General features: G+C 37.3%; 1 protein-coding gene across 4 annotated transcripts in view; it reads right to left on the reverse strand.

Annotated features, from left to right (window-relative positions):
* Positions 1–5,133: 5,133 nt before the first annotated feature.
* LOC122423927 (NKG2-A/NKG2-B type II integral membrane protein-like) overlaps positions 5,134–19,574 on the reverse strand; it is a 28,715-nt gene continuing 14,274 nt past the window's right edge. The window contains exons 3-8 of one of the 4 annotated variants that reach the window (XR_006264246.1): positions 10,060–10,113; positions 9,379–9,530; positions 8,396–8,460; positions 7,481–7,581; positions 6,849–6,969; positions 5,134–5,299 (exon numbers count right to left, since the gene is read on the reverse strand). Coding sequence is in view for 1 of the 4 variants with exons in the window: in XM_043441462.1 (XP_043297397.1) it covers positions 6,852–6,969; positions 8,396–8,460; positions 9,379–9,530; positions 10,060–10,113 (389 nt within the window). In the remaining 3 variants the exon portion in view is untranslated. Of the gene's footprint in view, positions 5,300–6,358; positions 6,970–7,480; positions 7,582–8,395; positions 8,461–9,378; positions 9,531–10,059; positions 10,114–11,294; positions 11,481–19,574 lie in introns of those variants that run through there. The other 3 variants (XM_043441462.1, XR_006264245.1, XM_043441460.1) reach the window with 3 other exon arrangements.

Genomic DNA, 19,574 nt, shown 5'->3' on the forward strand with positions numbered 1-19,574 from the left:
AACATGTTCATGTTCTTCAAGAGAAGACTCTACACTGAAATCTACATGAACAACACTAGGTGGCCAACACCGAAATCAGATTGGTTATACTCTTTGCAGCCAAAGATGGAGAAGCTCTATACATTCAGCAAAAACAAGACCAGGAGTTGACTGTGGCTCAGATCATGAACTCCTTACTGCAAAAATTCAGACTTAAATTGAAGAAAGCACATAAAACCACTAGACCATTCAGGTAAGACCTAAATCAAATCCCTTATGATTATACAGTGGGAGTGATGAATAAATTTAAGGGACTAGATCTGATAGAGTGCCTGATTAAGTATGGACAGAGATTCATGACATTGTACAGAGGACAGGGATCAAGATCATCCCCAAGAGAAAGAAATGCAAAAGAGCAAAATGACTGTCTGAGGAGGCATTACAAATAGCTGTGAAAAGAAGAGAAGTGAAAAGCAAAGGCGAAATGGAAAGATACACTCATTTGAATGCAGAGTTCCAAAGAATAGCAAGGAGATGTAAGAAAGCCCTCCTCAGAGATCAGTGCAAAAATAGAGGAAAACAACAAAATAGGAAACACTAAAGATCTCTTCAAGAAAATTAGAAATACTAAGGGAACATTTCATGCAAAGAAGGACTTAAAAAAAGGAAAGAAATGGTATGGACCTAACAGAAGCAGAAAATATTAAGAAGAGGTGGCAAGAATACACAGAACTGTACGAAAAAGATCTTCACGACCCAGATAATCACGATGGTGTGATCACTCACCTAGAGCCAGACATCTTGGAACGTAATCAAATGGACCTTCAGTTCAGTTCAGTTCAGTTCAGTTGTCGCTCAGTGATGTCCGACTCTTTGCGACTCTATGAATCGCAGCACGCCAGGCCTCCCTGTCCATCACCAACTCTTGGAGTCTACTCAATCCCATGTCCATTGAGTTGGTGATGCCATCCAACCATCTCATCCTCTGTTGTCCCCTTCTCCTCCTGCCCCCAATCCCTCTTGGCATCAGGGTCTTTTCCAATGAGTCAGATCTTCGTATGAGGTGGCCAAAGTATTGGAGTTTCAGCCTCAGCATCAGTCCTTCCCATGAACACCCAGGACTGATCTCCTTTAGGATGGACTGGTTGGATCTCCTTGTAGTCCAGGGGACTCTCAGGAAGCATCATTAAGAACAAAGCTAGTGGAGGTGATGGAATTCCAGTGGAGCTCTTTCAAATCCTAAAAGATGATGCTGTGAAAGTGCTCCACTCAATATGCCAGCAAATTTGGAAAACTCAGCAGTGGCCACAGGACTGGGAAAGGTCAATTTTCATTCCAATCCCAAAGAAAGGCAATGCTAAGGAATGCTCAAACTCCTGCACAATTGCACTCATCTCACATGCTGTAAAACCCACTCCAGTGTTCTTGCCTGGAGAATCCCAGGGACAGGGGAGCCTTGGTGGGCTGCTGTCTATGGGGTCGCACAGAGTTGGACATGACTGAAGCGACTTAGCAGCAGCAGCAGCAGCACATGCTAGTAAAGTGATGCTTAAAATTCTCCAAGCCAGGCTTCAGCAATATGTGAACCGTGAACTTCCAGATGATGTTCAAGCTAGTTTTAGAAAAGGCAGAGGAGCTAGAGATCAAATTGCCAACATCCACTGGATCATCAAAAAAGCAAGAGAATTCCAGAAAAACATCTATTTCTGCTTTATTGACTATGCCAACACCTTTGACTGTGTGGATCACAATAAACTGGAAAATTCTTAAAGAGATGGGAATACCACACCACCTGACCTGCCTCTTGAGAAATCTGTATGCAGGTCAGGAAGCAACAGTTAGAACTGGACATGGAACAACAGACTGGTTCCAAATAGGAAAAGGAGTATGTCAAGGCTGTATATTGTCACCCTGCTTATTTAACTTATATGCAGAGTACATCATGAGAAATGCTGGGCTGGAGGAAGCACAAGCTGGAATCAAGATTGCCAGGACAAATATCAATAACCTCAGATATGCAGATGACACCACACTTATGACAGAAAGTGAAGAAGAACTAAAGAGTCTCTTGATGAAAGTGAAAGAAGAGAGTGAAAAAGTTGGCTTAAAGCTCAACATTCAGAAAACTAAGATCATGGCATTGGGTCCCATCACTTCATGGCAAATAGATGGAGAAACAGTGGAAACAGTGGCTGACTTTATTTTTCTGGGCTCCAAAATCACTGCAGATGGTGACTGCAGCCATGAACTTGAAAGACGCTTACTCCTTGGAAGGAAAGTTATGACCAAGCTAGACAGCATATTAAAAAACAGAGACATTACTTTGCCAACAAAGGTCCATCTAGTCAAGGTTATGGTTTTTTCCAGTGGTCATGTATGGATGTGAGAGTTGGACTATAAAGAAAGTTGAGTGCCAAATAACTGATGCTTTTGAACTGTGATGTTGAAGAAGACTCTTGAGAGTCCCTTGAACTGCAAGGAGATCCAACCAGTCAGTCCAATCTAAAGGAGATCAATCCTGGACGTTCTTTGGAAGGACTGATCTTGTAGCCGAAACTCCAATATTTTGGCCACCTGATGTGAAGAACTGACTCATTTGAAAAAACACTGATTCTGGGAAAGATTGAGGGCAGTAGAAGAAGGGGACGACAGAGGATGAGATGGCTGGATGGCATTACGACTCAATCGACATGGGTTTGGATGGACTCCGGGAATTAATGATGAACAGGGAGGCCTGGTGTGCTGCAGTTCATTGGATCACAAAGAGTCGGACACGACTGAGTGACTGAACTGAACTAAATTCTAAAAACATGTATAATTTAAAACATGTTGTTTAATGCAGCTATATATATAGAAAAGTTACTTTAATAACTGCTGTCTTGGTGAGACTTTTTTAAATGAACAAATAAAGAGGAAATTTAAAAAGATGAAAAATGGTATCATGCAACACAAGATGATAAAACTGAGAAAGTTAATATACTGTCACAACACAAGGCAAGAACTATGTTAGAAAAGATGAAGCATGTTTCATAACTAAATACTGAGCATCCAAACCATTAGCAATTACAAAAAAAACCCTGCATGTACTTAATACTAAAAGTTCAACAAAGATTTGAGAAAAGTATGTAGGTTAAACAATCATAATTGGAGATTTAAACAATTACCTCTCATTGCTTATCTGGCAAGCAGATATACCAGTAAGGCTATAAACATTTTTAAACTAGACAATTAACCAACACATAGATGAACACACACATTTATATACTCATATAGAAATACTCATATTTTTAACTACACTTAAATTTTCCAAAAATTCACTATATTTTCATAATCCTGATTATATTAATATGAAATATATAGAACTGTAGTGTTACTATAGTAGCCTTCAGTCAAGTTTGGCAAATGGACACTTGAAATGTAAGCATTAAAATTTAATTTTTATTAGTTATAAAGAAATAAAAATTTAAGATATCTTCCTCACTCACATCAGATATAATCTATATAGTATATCACATATAGTAGAGATATAAATTGCTTTCATATTCATAGAAATTCTCTACAGTTTAAGCTAGAAGGCAATAAGCAAAAATGTGAAAACTTTTAACTGGTTTTAAGTTACACATTTCTAAATAACATACAAACCCAAGAAAAATCCACAGTGAAAATTCTGTTTTTATATGATTTAAAAGGAAAATGCAATAGAAAAATCTGTCTTGTGAAATATTGATTGCCCTAAATGCATACATCACAAACAAAAAATAAGAAAGAATAGATTTGAGGTGGTGCCACAAGAAACTAAAAATTAAAAAGTGGTTTCAGTTCAGTTCAGTCACTCAGTCGTGTCCGACTCTTTGCTACCCCATAAATCGCAGCACGCCATGCCTCCCTGTCCATCACAAACTCCCAGAGTCTACTCAAACTCATGTCCATCGAGTCGGTGATGCCATCCAGTCATCTCATCCTCTGTCGTCCCCTTTTCCTCCTGCCCCCAGCCCTCCCAGGATCAGGGTCTTTTCCAATGAGTCAGCTCTTTGCATGAGGTGGCCAAAGTATTGGAGTTTCAGCTTCAGCATCAGTCCTTCCAATGAACACCCAGGACTGATCTCCTCTAGGATGAACCAGCTGGATCACCTTGCAGTCCAAGGGATTCTCAAGAGTCTTCTCCAACACCACAGTTCAAAAGTATCAATTTTTCAGTGCTCAGCTTTCTACTAAATATGACAACAATGTTATGGTTTTTACAGATGTTAAGTAGATAATAAAGCCATACTATGAATATATATTTTACTATCTATATGAAATAGAGAATGCCAGAAAATGCAAATCTCCAAATGCAGTATAACTAGGAACCTGAATAAACTTAACATGTGTTAAAGATATGGAGTTCATTGTATAAACTTCCTACAAAAAGGGTTCTAGAAGCTATAATGGAAACAGTAGTGAATCAATTCAGTTCAGCTCCGTCGCTCAGTCATGTATGACTCCTTGCGACTCCATGGAGTGTAGCCCACCAGGCCTCTCTGTCCATCACCACCTCCCAGTGTTTACTCAAACTCATGTCCTTTGAGTCAGTGATGACATTCAACCATCTCATCCTCTGTTGGCCCCTTTTTCTCCTGCCTTCAATCTTTCCAGCATCAGGCTCTTTTCATATGTGTCAGTTCTTTGCATCAGATGTCCAAAGTATTGGTGTTTCAGCTTCAACATCTGTCTTTCCAATGAATATTCAGTACTGATCTCCTTTAGGATGGACTGGTTGAATCTCCTTGTTGTCCAAGGGACTCTCAAGAGTTTTCTCCAACACCACAGTTCAAAAGCATCAATTCTTTGGCACTCAGCTTTCTTTATAGTCCAACTCTCACATCCATACATGACTTCTGGAAAACCCATAGCTTTGACTGGGGAGACCTTCACTGGCAAAGTAATTTTTCTGCTTTTTAATGCGCTATTTGGTTGGTCATAACGTTTCTTCCAAGGAGCAATTGTCTTTTAATTGCATGGCCACAGTCACCATCTGCAGTGATTTTGGAGCCCCGAAAAAATGACATTTGTCACTGTTTCCACTGTTTCCCATCAATTTGCCATGAAGTGATGGGACCAGATGCCATGATCTTAGTTTCTGAATGTTGAGTTTTAAGCCAACTTGTTCACTCTTCTCTTTCACTTTTGTCAAGAGGCTCCTTAGTGAATAATAACATTTAAAAATTTACCAGGTCTTTCACAAAGTCTCCAGGTAAGATGAAAAAAGGAATGCTTCCCAATAGAGCCTTGATAACAAAACTTGTCAGCTTACATAATGTTAAGGAACTCTGTCCTGTCTCTGTGAAAATGAAGAAAATATTTTAATCTAAATATGATACGTGCAGTGATTTTTAAGAGAAGGAAATACAGAATGATCACTGTGGTTTCATTTCAGGAATTCTTGACTGGTTAATATTTGAAGGAAACAGGAATATTTGAAAGAAAACTTCATAAACATTATTTTTAATTAATTTGTTTATTTTAATTGGAGGTTAATTACTTTGCAATATTGTGGTAGTTTTTGCCATACAGAAACATTATTTTTAAAAATATTTCTCATTCTATGGAAGAAAAAATAAAAATGTAACACTACTGAGTGTTTACAAACTCTATGAGAAAAATATGAATAATATGGAAGTGCTTTCGTAGAAAAAAGTGTGATAAAAAAATCCTTAAACCTCATACTTGAAGATAAAGTATTCAAATATATTCCCATAATATAGGAATGATTCATATAGGACCTTTACTGTAAATTCTATTCAACATTGAAAGTAAAAGCCTGCCATGTAAAAATAAGTCATAAAAAAACCAACAACAACACGCCATTGCACCTGGAGAGAAGAAATAAAATGTGACTATTTATAGTTGCAATAGGTCTTTTTATTTTAAAAATCTAGAGGAATATATGTTTGAAACAATAGAATTAATATATAATATCAGGGAAGTCATTGAACATAAGATACACCTGTAAACCTCTGAGTTTTATTTTGTTTATTTCTGCTTCAGAGCAAAAATTATTAAAAATTTAAAAAACAAAGATGACATTTACAAAAGCATGGCTATGAAATACCCATATTTCTCTAAGATTTCAATATTGAAAAATGTAAAACGTGATAAGTGGATTTCCTTGGCAGTTCAATGGTTGGGACTGTGCTTCCCAGTATGGGGGGTGCAGGTTGGATTCTTGGTTGGGAAACTAAGATTCCACCCACATGTAACCTGGCATGGCCAAAAATAAATAAATTTTAAAAAATAGAAAGAAAGAGAAAACCTGAATTATTGGAAAGATAAAGCATAGTACTGATTGGAAGAGTCAATATTGCAAAGATGACTCTCTATGCAATTTATTTTAAAGATTAAATGCAGTTCCAAGCAGTTTTTTTAAAACAGCTTTATTGAGGTGTAACTTACACAGCCTAAAATCCATCCATTTAAAGTGTATAAACAGTTATTTTAGATACATTTTTAATTTGCAATGATCACCACTATCAAAATCTAGAAAGTATTCATTACTGTTCTGTTAGCAATAATTTCCTATCCCCACCTCCCCACTGCTCTTGGTCATCACTAATCTGTTTCTGGTCTCTCTTTTCTTATTTTTCTTATTTTTGATATTTCATGTAAATGATGTACCATGTGATCCCTTAGAAAGTTTGATTGCTGTAAATATATAGTTGAGCAAAAAAAGCCAGACACCAAAGGAATGATATCTGTACTTTCTGGTGTGCATATTTTTGAAAAAACTCCCACTTTTAGAAAAAAGAATATAATGCATTTTGAAGTTTATGCAATCATACTATTATTTCCATTTCATAGAGATGAAGCTACCCAACAGCAGCCAAACTTACTTTTTAATTCTCAAGCTTGTGCTTGCAAGTATACATATTTGGGAATTCACAGTCATCTGATATTATCATCCCCGAAGATAGCACTGCACAGTTTCTTTTCTCAGGTGATACGTCTGATATCCTGTAATGGAAAGTATTGCATAATTCTGTTATGACATACAAGGACAGCTCATGAAGTTATAGCATTTCTGTATAACTGTAATAGAAAGATATTTTGAAAGTAGGTAATGGTGTTTTAATATAATTGAAATAAGAGTTTGTTATTAGCAAAATGGGCTACTGAGTAGCCCATTTTTTTATATTTCTATCAACATTTTATTAACCTTCAACATCTTCCTTCATCATTGTGTAATTCAACCAAATGTTTTAATAATATTCTTAAAATATTTATTTTTAATATTGTCCTCTGGCTCAGATGGTAAAGTGTCTGCCTGCAATGAGGGAGACAAGGGTTCAATCCCTGGATTGGGCAGATCTCCTGGAGAAGGAAAAGGCAACCCACTCCAGAATTCTTGCCTAGAGAATCCCACAGATGGAGGAGCCTGGTAGGCTACAGTCCATGGGGTTGCAAAGAGTTGAACACGCCTGAGCGACTTCACTTCCTCTATATAGTATTGTTTTTAAAAACTTACTGTAGTTTGCAAGTTGAGCCATTTTGCCACATCCACGGATGACCATGGCCTTCACGAAAGACTGCAATCTATGATATAACTGATAGGGACTTCAGAAATTTCTACACAAAAGTATTTTCATTTAATCATTATGAAAGAATTTATTAATTCTTAAAATGCAAACAGTGTGCTCTTTCATAGGATCCTGAGTTTTCTGCACAAGATGAGTGTTAGAATCTAATCTAACTCTAAAAATACAAAGGTGGGAAAGTTTTAATATTTGTCAAACATTAACCAATGTCTGTACTTTTGATTAAAAATAAACTCAAACATTTATGTTTATCAGTTTCATTGCTTTTCTTATGTTAATAAGGAAAAGTCTGATTCATGCAGTTTAGTTGCTACCCATGTTGTCAAATTGAACATAGCAAGGTTTTAAATGTTTTCAGATTCTGTGACATTCGTTTTTCCAGATACTGTGATTATACCACTGGATTTTGCTACTATGTTTCTCAGAGTTTCAGCTTTAGAAGGAAATTAAGGGATTGAAATTGAGAAAATAAATGACACGAAAGACAAAGATTGATTTTCTGGGACCCACACCATTCCTTGCCTAAATAAACCCCAAATCAATCTTCTTCTGTATTGCTAGAATCCAGCAGATAAGATAGAGTGTCAGAGACTCATTTCTCTCTGCTCCTCCATGCTAAGTACAACTGTAAACACAGGAACTAATGAAAGACACAAGAACGGAGAACTCTGAAAGGTGGAAAGGGAAGGGTGATGTGGTTGGAGACTTAACAGCAGCTTGACTTCTGTAATCTCTCATCACTTCTCCAGGATGGGAGAACAACGTGAGGTTAGGGAACCACAATTAGGGGCATCTTATAACTTCCCCAAAAGAAGAAAATGACCTAGACCTTCTAAATGACTTACCCAGCCAAGCTGTAGGAGGGGGCACAGATAAGGCATTCCATTCTTCCTGTGTGTTGAGGGGAATCCTGTCGACAATACCATGCGAGCCTTACAAAGTGTCCATCAGGACACCTGCTAACAAGGAGAAGTTAGAGGAGGTTCTTCTGCCTCCACAAAGAGAACTAGAGTAGGGAGGCCAAGATGGAGGTGGGGCCAGCAAAGAGGATCCATGACTAAAAATGCTGAACCCAGGAAGCCTCTTTTCCTTGAGGGCATAAGACTCCATCTCCACTCAGAGACATTGGATAGAGTGGACTTTAAATGTTTTATTTACATAATGAGCAATGGAAATTAACAAATTCCACATAAATGCAAGAATATGGATGAATTGCAAAACTAGTATATGGAGGGTGCAGAGACTGAACAAGAATGCATATAGTTTGAGTCTATGTACATGAAAAGCAAAACATGCAAAGAGATTCTATAACATCAAAAGTCATGACAGTGGGTAAATAAGGAGGACACAGGATGATGAGAAATTACAGAGAATAGGCTGCTGGAAAGTGAAAGCTTCTAATCCATGATCTGATGTGTAATTACACGGTTCTACTTATTTTGTGATCGATATAAAAATTTGTGATATGTATACTTTCCTTGATATATGGTAAAATTAAATAGCACAGTTTAACTTAGAATATAATAGCACTTGGAGAAGCATGGTTTTCAGTGAAAAGCAAGTGGAAATAATTAAGTGTGCATTAGTAGGATAAAAATATAAATAAAATATCACAAATTTGTATTTGTGAAATTGTATTGTATTGTATTGTATTATAAATTGTAAATTGTATTGTATTGTAAAATATCAAATTTGTATTCCATTGTTTATGAAATAATAGGCCTTAAACAAACTGCAAATACAAACAAAAACACAAGTGAATTCTAACAAATATAATATTGACTGAATCAAGCCTTTAACAAAGTATTGGAAACATTTGATATCTTACCAGTTCCTCTTCATTATCTAAATAAAGCAGAGTAGAGTTCCTAGAAGCACAGGCTGTCAAACTCTTATTCCATGTTTTTTCTTCAAAAGTAATATGATAGCAGTTGTTGGAATATGTAAACCAGTCTTTTGGACAATGACCACAATGGCATTCTGAAGAAAGATTGTGAATTACTAGCCAAAAAATATCGAATTTTATACAATAAAAGAAACTATATATATGCATAGATACAAACATATCTATGTATATACATGTTTATACAACATATCTATGCACCCTCAAGGCTGGTACATATTAAACAAACCAACACATACATTCACAGAAAGGGTCAGTCTCTCATTAGCCAATTTATGTCTCCATATAAAGCAAACACACACAGAAATACCCGCTCTTTACACGTCCTGAGGACCAAGAAATGAAACCTCTGTTTTAGAATACCAAATTTATTTGTTTTTTATCATATTATAGCAGAAGAAAATTAGAACCGATTTTCAACCATGCATATGGTGATCATATTGTGGCACAGACAGAAGCATTCTCCTATAATCATTACTTATAAATATATGTTGCTCCATTCTACAATTTATGTTTTATCTTATAATCTATTCTTATTTTCATTAGCCTAAGATAGAGACAAAATACCAACTGTATATATGCCAGAGCTTTAAAATCATTATGTACCTTTCTGGAGCCTTGTTATCCGAGAGGAGTTATTCTGTTCCTGTATTAGAGTAGCTACAAAAGTAATTATTATAAAAGTTAGTATTGCTCTAAATAAATCATAATGATTTTAGTTTCTGAGTCTAAAATTTGCTTAATTGTTTAAGATTAAAATAATCTAAACTAAAACTGACTTTACCAAGAAAAATCAATTAAGCAATGAAGATTTGATGGGAAAAAAAAATTCAAAAACCAAAAGGAACAAATGCCACCACCTCTTACAGTATTTGGTTTAGCCAATCTCAAGAATTAATTTGTGTTTCTCAATAAGGTCTTTCAGCTTCCTAAAGCCTGTGTTTGAGTTATGAAATCAGAAAAGCATATATATACATGTAAACCTATATACATATATATATATAGTATTCTCTAGAATCATTGTGTTATTTATACTTTGGACAACCTGAGAACAGCTATTCCACATTTAGGCTGAATGCACATATTAAAATAAGAGTTTTATTTCATCATATGATTTTTGAGAGGCACTGATGATCATTAAAGTGAAAAGTTCAATCACAATTTCAAAAATACACTTACGTGGAATAAAAGTTATCACTCTCACTAGAGTATACACCAAGACAAAACAGATGATTCCAAGGATCACAGCAACAAACTTCTCTCTAGGTGATGGTAAATCTGCAGGGAGAGAAAAGGAAACACTGAGAAAGGAGCGATAGATACAATTATTTTAGAAGAACAAAAGATCCCACATCCATGAGAATTCATAAACATCAACTTGGACCCTAATCCATATGAAACATTGTAATCCTCCTCTCAGAATATATACATTTTCAGCAAAGATAGCACTTCAGAAGTTGTAGATCAAAGACTGCAAATTACAACAATGCTGGAATAGATAGGCTCCTCTGTCCGTGGGATTTTCCAGGGATCCAACCCGCGTCTCTTCATTGGCAGGTGGATTCCTTATCAGGAAGCCACCAATATTAGAGTACTGTATTTCAAACTCAAACTCTGATCCTTATAAGTAAAAAGTGTGTGAGCTCTGAAATTCTCACACTTGCACTGGTAGCTCCTGTCATTCCATTGAGGATAGTGAGAAGCAATTTGAAATTTTATTTCCATGTAGGTTTTCTCCTGTTCAGTGACTAAAATGGAACTTTGTTCTTACCTCTCATTTGCTGTTTCCTGGCTTCCTTAGCCAGATTTGGTTCTGGGTAGCTTTTCATTGGAGAAGGCAATGGCACCCCACTCCAGTGTTCTCGCCTGGAGAATCCCAGGGACGGGGGCCTGGTGGGCTGCCGTCTATGGGGTCGCACAGAGTCGGACAAGACTGAAGCGACTTAGCAGCAGCAGCAGCAGTTTTTCGTTTGATTGTTCATCCCCGCAGCTGTGTAACGTCAAGGATGGCGCTCTACGAAAACTACCTAGGTAGTTAATAAATGGTGTATAAAATCACAAGAAGCCTGGAGGGGGTGGTGTGTGAGATGAGTGATAGCACTCATTTTGCAGTTAAGCAAGGTACATGTTTGGTTCTCATTTTCACAGAGTGCTAGTAAGTGTTTCAAGATAGACTAAGTTTTAAAAATAATATTCTAAGTTTGAAATAATGCTATTCATCATTGGAGCAATGAAATTAATAAATTGGTGAAAAACAAAGCTCATAAAGAATAATATCCTTATCAATTTACAGTTAAGTTGCAAAGAAACATTTTAAAACTGTTACAGTAACCGTGCTTAAATTAAAATGCCATACTGGAAAAAACAGATGCACCAATATACCAATTTTTATTATAACTTTAAAACCTATTAACAGTTAAGATTGAGCCTTCTAAAGAAGAAAGAATAATAGTATTGGTATATGAAATATTTCCTGCACTAAACTACATTAATTAGTGGTATCATTTACTAAAAGAAAATGAAGCGCTAGCAAATATTTTTTTTCATTTTTTTGATTGCAAGTTTGAAATCATTAGAAATTTAGAGAAATATTTTGCATGTTAAAAATGTTACATGACATATTAAACTATCCAAAGCTTAGTAAACAATAAAAAGAAAATTGTATTAAAAAGATTTTACAATAAATACTTACTTTACAAAAGCAATTAGCAATTGATAGTGACTGAGATATGAAATCATAAAATGATAAATAAAAGTGTCGATCATTTATGGAGGAGCGATACTGACACAAACTTCCAGAAAAATCCTATAGGTGTCAAATCAATGTGGGAGCTTTAGTTGTATCAGCAATTAAATGTCAGATAGTGCACATTAATAATTCTGTCACTGGAGTCAGTAGTTAGTGAGAGCTAGAATTATTTCTGGCTTTGAAATGTATAATGTGTGACCTTTAAAAATTATTTAGTATATAAAAACTAGTTTGCAAATCCAAAATTTTAATAAAATATGTATTATATAGATCATATAAAAGTAATTAAATTTTGCATTTTATTATTTTAATATAATTGCCATAATGCCATTCATATCAGTCAGAAAAATGTAACATAATTCCTTAGACAGAATCTCTGTATCTGTGTCATTTCTTTTTTATTCAATGTTTTGCTCAAGGTTTTAAAAAGCATTTGGTTGTTTATAATTGGATTTAAATTAGCATTTTACTGAAGCTGCATCAGTCTTATTTTTATTAAAACTCAACTGCTTTTATTCTATCTAGATCTATGAAGAATTACACTGGCCCTTCACAATTTCATGAATCCCCTTTAAGAATCTATTCTTAAAAGCTGAGTGGGGAGGGGAGGAGCCAAGATGGCAGAGGAGTAGGACGGGGAGACCACTCTCTCTCCTACAAATTCATCAAAAGAATAACTGAACGCAGAGCAAACTTCGCAAAACAACTTCGGATCGCTAGCTGAGGTCATCAGGCGCCCAGAAAAGCAGCCCATTGTCTTCGAAAGGAGGTAGGACAAAATATAAAAGATAAAAAGCGAGACAAAAGAGCTAAGGACGGAGATCCGTCCCGGGAGCTCTTAGGCGGCATTGCTTGGGGTAGGGTCCGGGCCGAGTGCCCTGAGGACAATCGGAGGGAACTTCTGTGAGTTGCCAACTTGAACTGTGGGAGACCAAAAGAGAGAGAGTAAATTAACTGGCCCGAACACACTGCCGGCCGTTCGCAGAACAAAGAGACCGAGAGGGTCCAGAGAGGAGCTCGCAGGCTGCGGACCGGCCCAGCCCCGCCGGAGGCAGGAGGCAGGAGGCAGGGGGGAGGGGAAGGTCGCGGCGAGACACAGGGCGCAGGCACCCGGCGCGGGCGGGGACTGGGGCTGGGGACGCGGAGGGCGGAAGGCGCGCACGCCCGACTGGCGCCAGCGGAAACTGAGTCTGGGTCCGCGGAAGGGAGGGGGCGCGCCACACCTGGGTAGAGTGCGCCCACCAAGCCCCTGGCTGCCTGGACCGCTCTGACGGGGAAGGCACAGAGAGCAGGCGCAGCTTTTCCTTCCGCGCTTTTGTGGAACACCCGAGGGCTGGAACCTCGCGCAGCGCGGGGCGCGCTCCATATAGAACAGCCGGGAGCCTGAGCAGCACAGACGGAGAAAGCAGCGTCAGCCCCTCCCGGCAGCCCCAGCCCATCCCCGCGGCGCAAGCCTGTCCCCACAGCGCAAGCCCCTCCCTGCCCCGCAGAGCGACGGAACTAGCTACCTGAATAAGAGTCCACCTCCGCCCGCCTGTGTCAGGGCGGAAATGAGGCTCTGAAGAGACCGGCAAACAGAAGCCAAATAAACAAAGGGAACCGCTTCAGAAGGGACTGGTGCAACAGATTAAAATCCCTCTAGGAAACACCGACTACACCGGAGGGGCCTGTAGATATCGAGAAGCGTAAGCTGGAACGAGGAACTATCTGAAACTGAGCCGAACCCACACTGACCGCAACAGCTTCAGAGAAACTCCTAGATATAATTTCTTTTTTCTCTTTTTTTTAAATTTTTTTAATTTTTTAAATTTTTTTCTTTTTTCTTTCTTCTCTTTTATTTTCCTTTAAAATCCCCTATTACTCCCCCATTACTCCTTAACTTTCATTTCCACAGACTTTTACGATTTTTTAATTAGGGGGAAAAAAAATTTTTTTTTTTCTTTTTTTTTTTTTTTTTTTTTTTTTTTTTTTTTTTTTTCTTTCCTTTTTTCTTCTATTTTCCTATTTTTTACTTTTTCTTCTTATTTCTTTTAAAGACCTTAGTACTTCCTCCTACTACTCCTTATTCCAATTTTCAATACACTATAACCTTACAAAAAAAAAAAAGAAGAGAAGCCCTATTTTTAAACGAAGATTATCCTCTCCCAATCTTGACTCTTGTTTTTACTCAGACCTCTATTTCTCCTTTCCCTTCTTTCTTCCCAATCCAATTCTGTGAATCTTTCTAGGTGACTGGGCTACGGAGAACACTCTGGGAACAGACAGCTGCGTAGATCTGTCTCTCTCCTCTTGAGTCCCCCTTTTTCTCCTCCTGTTCATCTCTATCTCCCTCCTCCCTCTCCTCTTCTTCATGTAACTCTGTGAACCTCTCTGGGTGTCCCTAACGGGGGAGAATCTTTTAGCCATTAACCTAGAAGTTTTCTTATCAGGGCTGTATAGTTGGAGAAGTCCTGAGACTACAGGAAGAATAAAACTGAAATCCAGAGGCAGGAGACTTAAGCCCAAAACCTGAGAACACCAGAGAACTCCTGACTACATGGAACTTTAAGTAATAAGTGACCGTCCAAAAGCCTCCATACCTACACTGAAACCAACCACCACCCAAGAGCCAATAAGTTTTAGAGCAAGACATACCAAGCAAATTCTCCAGCAACGCAGGAACATAGCCCTGAACATCAACATACAGGCTGCCCAAGGACACACCTAACACATAGACCCATCTCAAAACTCATTACTGGGCACTCCCTTGCTCTCCAAAGAGAAGAAATCAAGTTCCACGCACCAGAACACTGACGCAAGCTCCCCTAACCAGGAAATCTTGACAAGCCAATCGTCTAACCCCACCCACTGGGTTAATCCTCCACAATAAAAAGGAACCACAGACCTCCAGAATACAGAAAGCCCACTCCAGATACAGCAATCTAAACAAGATGAAAAGGCAAAGAAATACCCAACAGGTAAAGGAACATGAAAAATGCCCACCAAGTCAAACAAAAGAGGAGGAGATAGGGAATCTACCTGAAAAAGAATTTAGAATAATGATAATAAAAATGATCCAAAATCTTGAAAACAAAATGGAGTTACAGATAAATACCCTGGAGACAAAGATTGAAAAGATGCAAGAAATGTTTAATAAACACCTAGAAGAAATAAAAAAGAGTCAATTAAAAATGAATAATGCAATGAATGAGATAAAAAACACTCTGGAGGGAACCAAGAGTAGAATAACGGAGACAGAAGATAGGATAAGTGAGGTAGAAGATAAAATGGTGGAAATAAATGAAGAAGAGAGGAAAAAAGAAAAAAGGATCAAAAGAAATGAGGACAACCTCAGGGACCTCTGGGACAATGTGAAACGCCCCAACATTCGAATCATAGGAGTCCCAGAAGAAGAAGACAAACAGAAAGGCCATGAGAAAATACTCGAGGAGATAATAGCTGAAAACTTCCCTAAAATGGGGAAGGAAATAGCCACCCAAGTCCAAGAAACCCAGAGAGTCCCAAACAGGATAAACCCAAGGCGAAACACCCCAAGACACATATTAATCAAATTAACAAAGATCAAACACAAAGAACAAATATTAAAAGCAGCAAGGGAGAAACAACAAATAACACACAAAGGGATTCCCATAAGGATAACAGCTGATCTATCAATAGAAACCCTCCAGGCCAGAAGGGAATGGCAGGACGTACTGAAAGTAATGAAAGAGAATAACCTACAACCTAGATTACTGTATCCAGCAAGGATCTCATTCAGATATGAAGGAGAATTCAAAAGCTTTACAGATAAGCAAAAGCTGAGAGAATTCAGCACCACCAAACCAGCTCTTCAACAAATGCTAAAGGATCTTCTCTAGACAGGAAATGCAGAAAGGTTGTATAAACGTGAACCCAAAACAACAAAGTAAATGGCAATGGGACCACACCTATCAATAATTACCTAAATGTAAATAAGTTGAATGCCCCAATGAAAAGACAAAGATTGGCTGAATGGATACAAAAACAAGACCCCTATATATGCTGTCTACAAGAGAACCACCTCAAAACAAGAGACACATACAGACTAAAAGTGAAGGGCTGGAAAAAATATTTCATGCAAATGGAGACCAAAAGAAAGCAGGAGTCGCAATACTCATATCAGATAAAATAGACTTTCAAATAAAGGATGTGAAAAGAGACAAAGAAGGACACTACATAATGATCAAAGGATCAATCAAAGAAGAAGATATAACAATTATAAATACATATATGCACCCAACATAGGAGCACCGCAATATGTACGGCAAACGCTAACGAGTATGAAAGAGGAAATTAATAGTAACACAATAATAGTGGGAGACTTTAATACCCCACTCACAACTATGGATAGATCAACTAAACAGAAAATTAACAAGGAAACACAAACCTTAAATGACACAATGGACCAGCTAGACCTAATTGATATCTATAGGACATTTCACCCCAAAACAATCAACTTCACCTTTTTCTCAAGTGCACACGGAACCTTCTCCAGAATAGATCACATCCTGGGCCATAAATCTGGTCTTGGAAAATTCAAAAAAATTGAAATCATTCCAGTCATCTTTTCTGACCACAGTGCAGTAAGATTAGATCTCAATTACAGGAAAAAAATTGTTAAAAATTCAAACATATGGAGGCTAAATAACACGCTTCTGAATAACCAACAAATCATAGAAGAAATCAAAAAAAAATCAAAATATGCATAGAAACGAATGAAAATGAAAACACAACAACCCAAACCTATGGGACACTGTAAAAGCAGTGCTAAGGGGAAGGTTCATAGCAATACAGGCTTACCTCAAGAAACAAGAAAAAAGTCAAATAAATAACCTAACTCTACACCTAAAGCAACTAGAGAAGGAAGAAATGAAGAACCCCAGGGTTAGTAGAAGGAAAGAAATCTTAAAAATTAGGGCAGAAATAAATGCAAAAGAAACTAGAGACCATAGCAAAAGTCAACAAAGCTAAAAGCTGGTTTTTTGAAAAAAATAAACAAAATTGACAAAACCATTAGCAAGAACTCATTAAGAAAAAAGAGAGAAGAACGAAATTAAACAAAATTAGAAAATGAAAAATGGAGAGATCACAACAAAGACAACAACTGAAATACAAAGGATCATAAGAGACACTACCAGCAGCTCTATGCCAATAAAATGGACAACTTGGGATGAAATTGGAACAAATTCTTAGAAAAGTAAATAACTTCAAATACTGAAACCAGGAAGAAATAGAAAAGTTTAACAGACCCATCACAAGCAAGGAAATCCGAGAACTGGTAATCGAAATCTTCCCAGCAAAAAGCCCAGGACCAGATGGCTTCACAGCTGAATTCTAACCAAAAATTTAGGAAAGAGCTAACACCTATCTTACTCAAACTCTTCCAGAAAATTGCAGAAGAAGGTAAACTCCCAAACTCATTCTATGAGGCCACCATCACCCTAATTCCAAAACCTGACAAAGATGCCACAAAAAAAGAAAACTACAGGCCAATATCACTGATGAACATAGATGCAAAAATCCTTAACAAAATTCTAGCAAACAGAATCCAACAACATATTAAAAAAATCATACACCACGACCAAGTGGGCTTTATCCAGGAATGCAAGGATTCTTCAATATCCGCAAATCAATCAATGTAATACACCACATTAACAAATTGAAAGATAAAAACCATATGATTATCTCAATAGATGCAGAGAAAGCCGTTGACAAAATTCAACACTCATTTATGATTAAAACTCTCCAAAGCAGGAATAGAAGGAACATACCTCAACATAATAAAAGCTATATATGACAACCCCACAGCAAGCATTACCCTCAATGGTGAAAAATTGAAAGCATTTCCCCTGAAATCAGGAACAAGACAAGGGTGCCCACTCTCACCACTACTATTCAACATAGTGTTGGAAGTTTGGCCACAGCAATCAGAGCAGAAAAAGAAGTAAAAGGAATCCAGATAGGAAAAGAAGTGAAACTCTCGCTGTTTGCAGATGACATGATCCTCTACATAGAAAACCCTAAAGACTCTTCCAGAAAATTTACCTAGAATATCATGATATAGTAAAGTTGCAGGATATAAAATTACACACAGAAATCCCTTGGCATCCTATATACTAACAATGAAAAAAGAAGAGAAATTAAAGGAAACAATACCATTCACCACTGCAACAAAAAGAATAAAATACTTAGGAGTATATCTACCTAAAGAAACAAAGGACCTATGCATAGAAAACTATAAAACACTGATGAAAGAAATCAAAGAGGACACAAACAGATGGAGAAACATACCGTGTTCATGGATTGGAAGAATTAATATTGTCAAAATGGCTATTCTACCTAAAGCAATCTATAGATTCAATGCAATCCCTATCAAGCTACCAACGGTATTTTTCACAGAACTAGACCAAAGAATTTCACAATTTGTATGGAAATACAAAAAACCTCGAATTAGCCCAAAGTAATTCTTGAGAAAGAAAGAATGGAACTGAGGGAAATGCAACCTCCTGACTTCAGATCTACTACAAGCCACAGTCATCAAGACAGTATGGTACTGGCACAAAGACAGAAATATAGATCAATGGAACAGAATAGAAAGCCCAGAGATAAATCCACACACCTATGGACACCTTATCTTTGACAAAGGAGGCAAGGATATACAATGGAAAAAAGAAAACCTCTTTAACAAGTGGTGCTGGGAAAACTGGTCAACCACTTGTAAAAGAATGAAACTAGAACACTTTCTAACACCATACACAAAAATAAACTCAAAATGGATTAAAGATCTAAATGTAAGACCAGAAACTATAAAACTCCTAGAGGAGAACATAGGCAAAACACTCTCCGACATAAATCACAGCAAGATCCTCTATGACCCACCTCCCAGAATATTGGAAATAAAAGCAAAACTAAACAAATGGGACCTAATGAACTTAAAAGCTTTGCCACTAACAAAGGAAACTATAAAGTAGGGTGAAAAGAAGCCGTCCAATTGGGAGAAAATAATATGCAAATGAAGAAACAGACAAAGGATTAATCCAAAAATTATACAAGCCAACTCCCTGAAGCTCAATTCCCAGAAAAATTAAATGACCCAAATCAAAAAATGTGGCAGAGAACTGAAACAGACATTCTCCAAGAGACATAACAATGGCTAACAACACATGAAAAGGTGGCTCAACCATCAACTCATTATTAGAGAAAATGCAAATCAAAACCACAATGAGGTTACGCATTACATCATCCAGTCAGGATGGCTTGCTATCCAAAAAGTCTTACAAGCAATAAATGCTGGAGAGGGTGTGGAGAACCCCCTCACCCCTTACCACTTGTTGTGTGGGAATTGCAACTAGTA

Source organism: Cervus canadensis, chromosome 21, assembly GCF_019320065.1.
Source record: "Cervus canadensis isolate Bull #8, Minnesota chromosome 21, ASM1932006v1, whole genome shotgun sequence".
Lineage (NCBI taxonomy): Eukaryota > Metazoa > Chordata > Mammalia > Artiodactyla > Cervidae > Cervus > Cervus canadensis.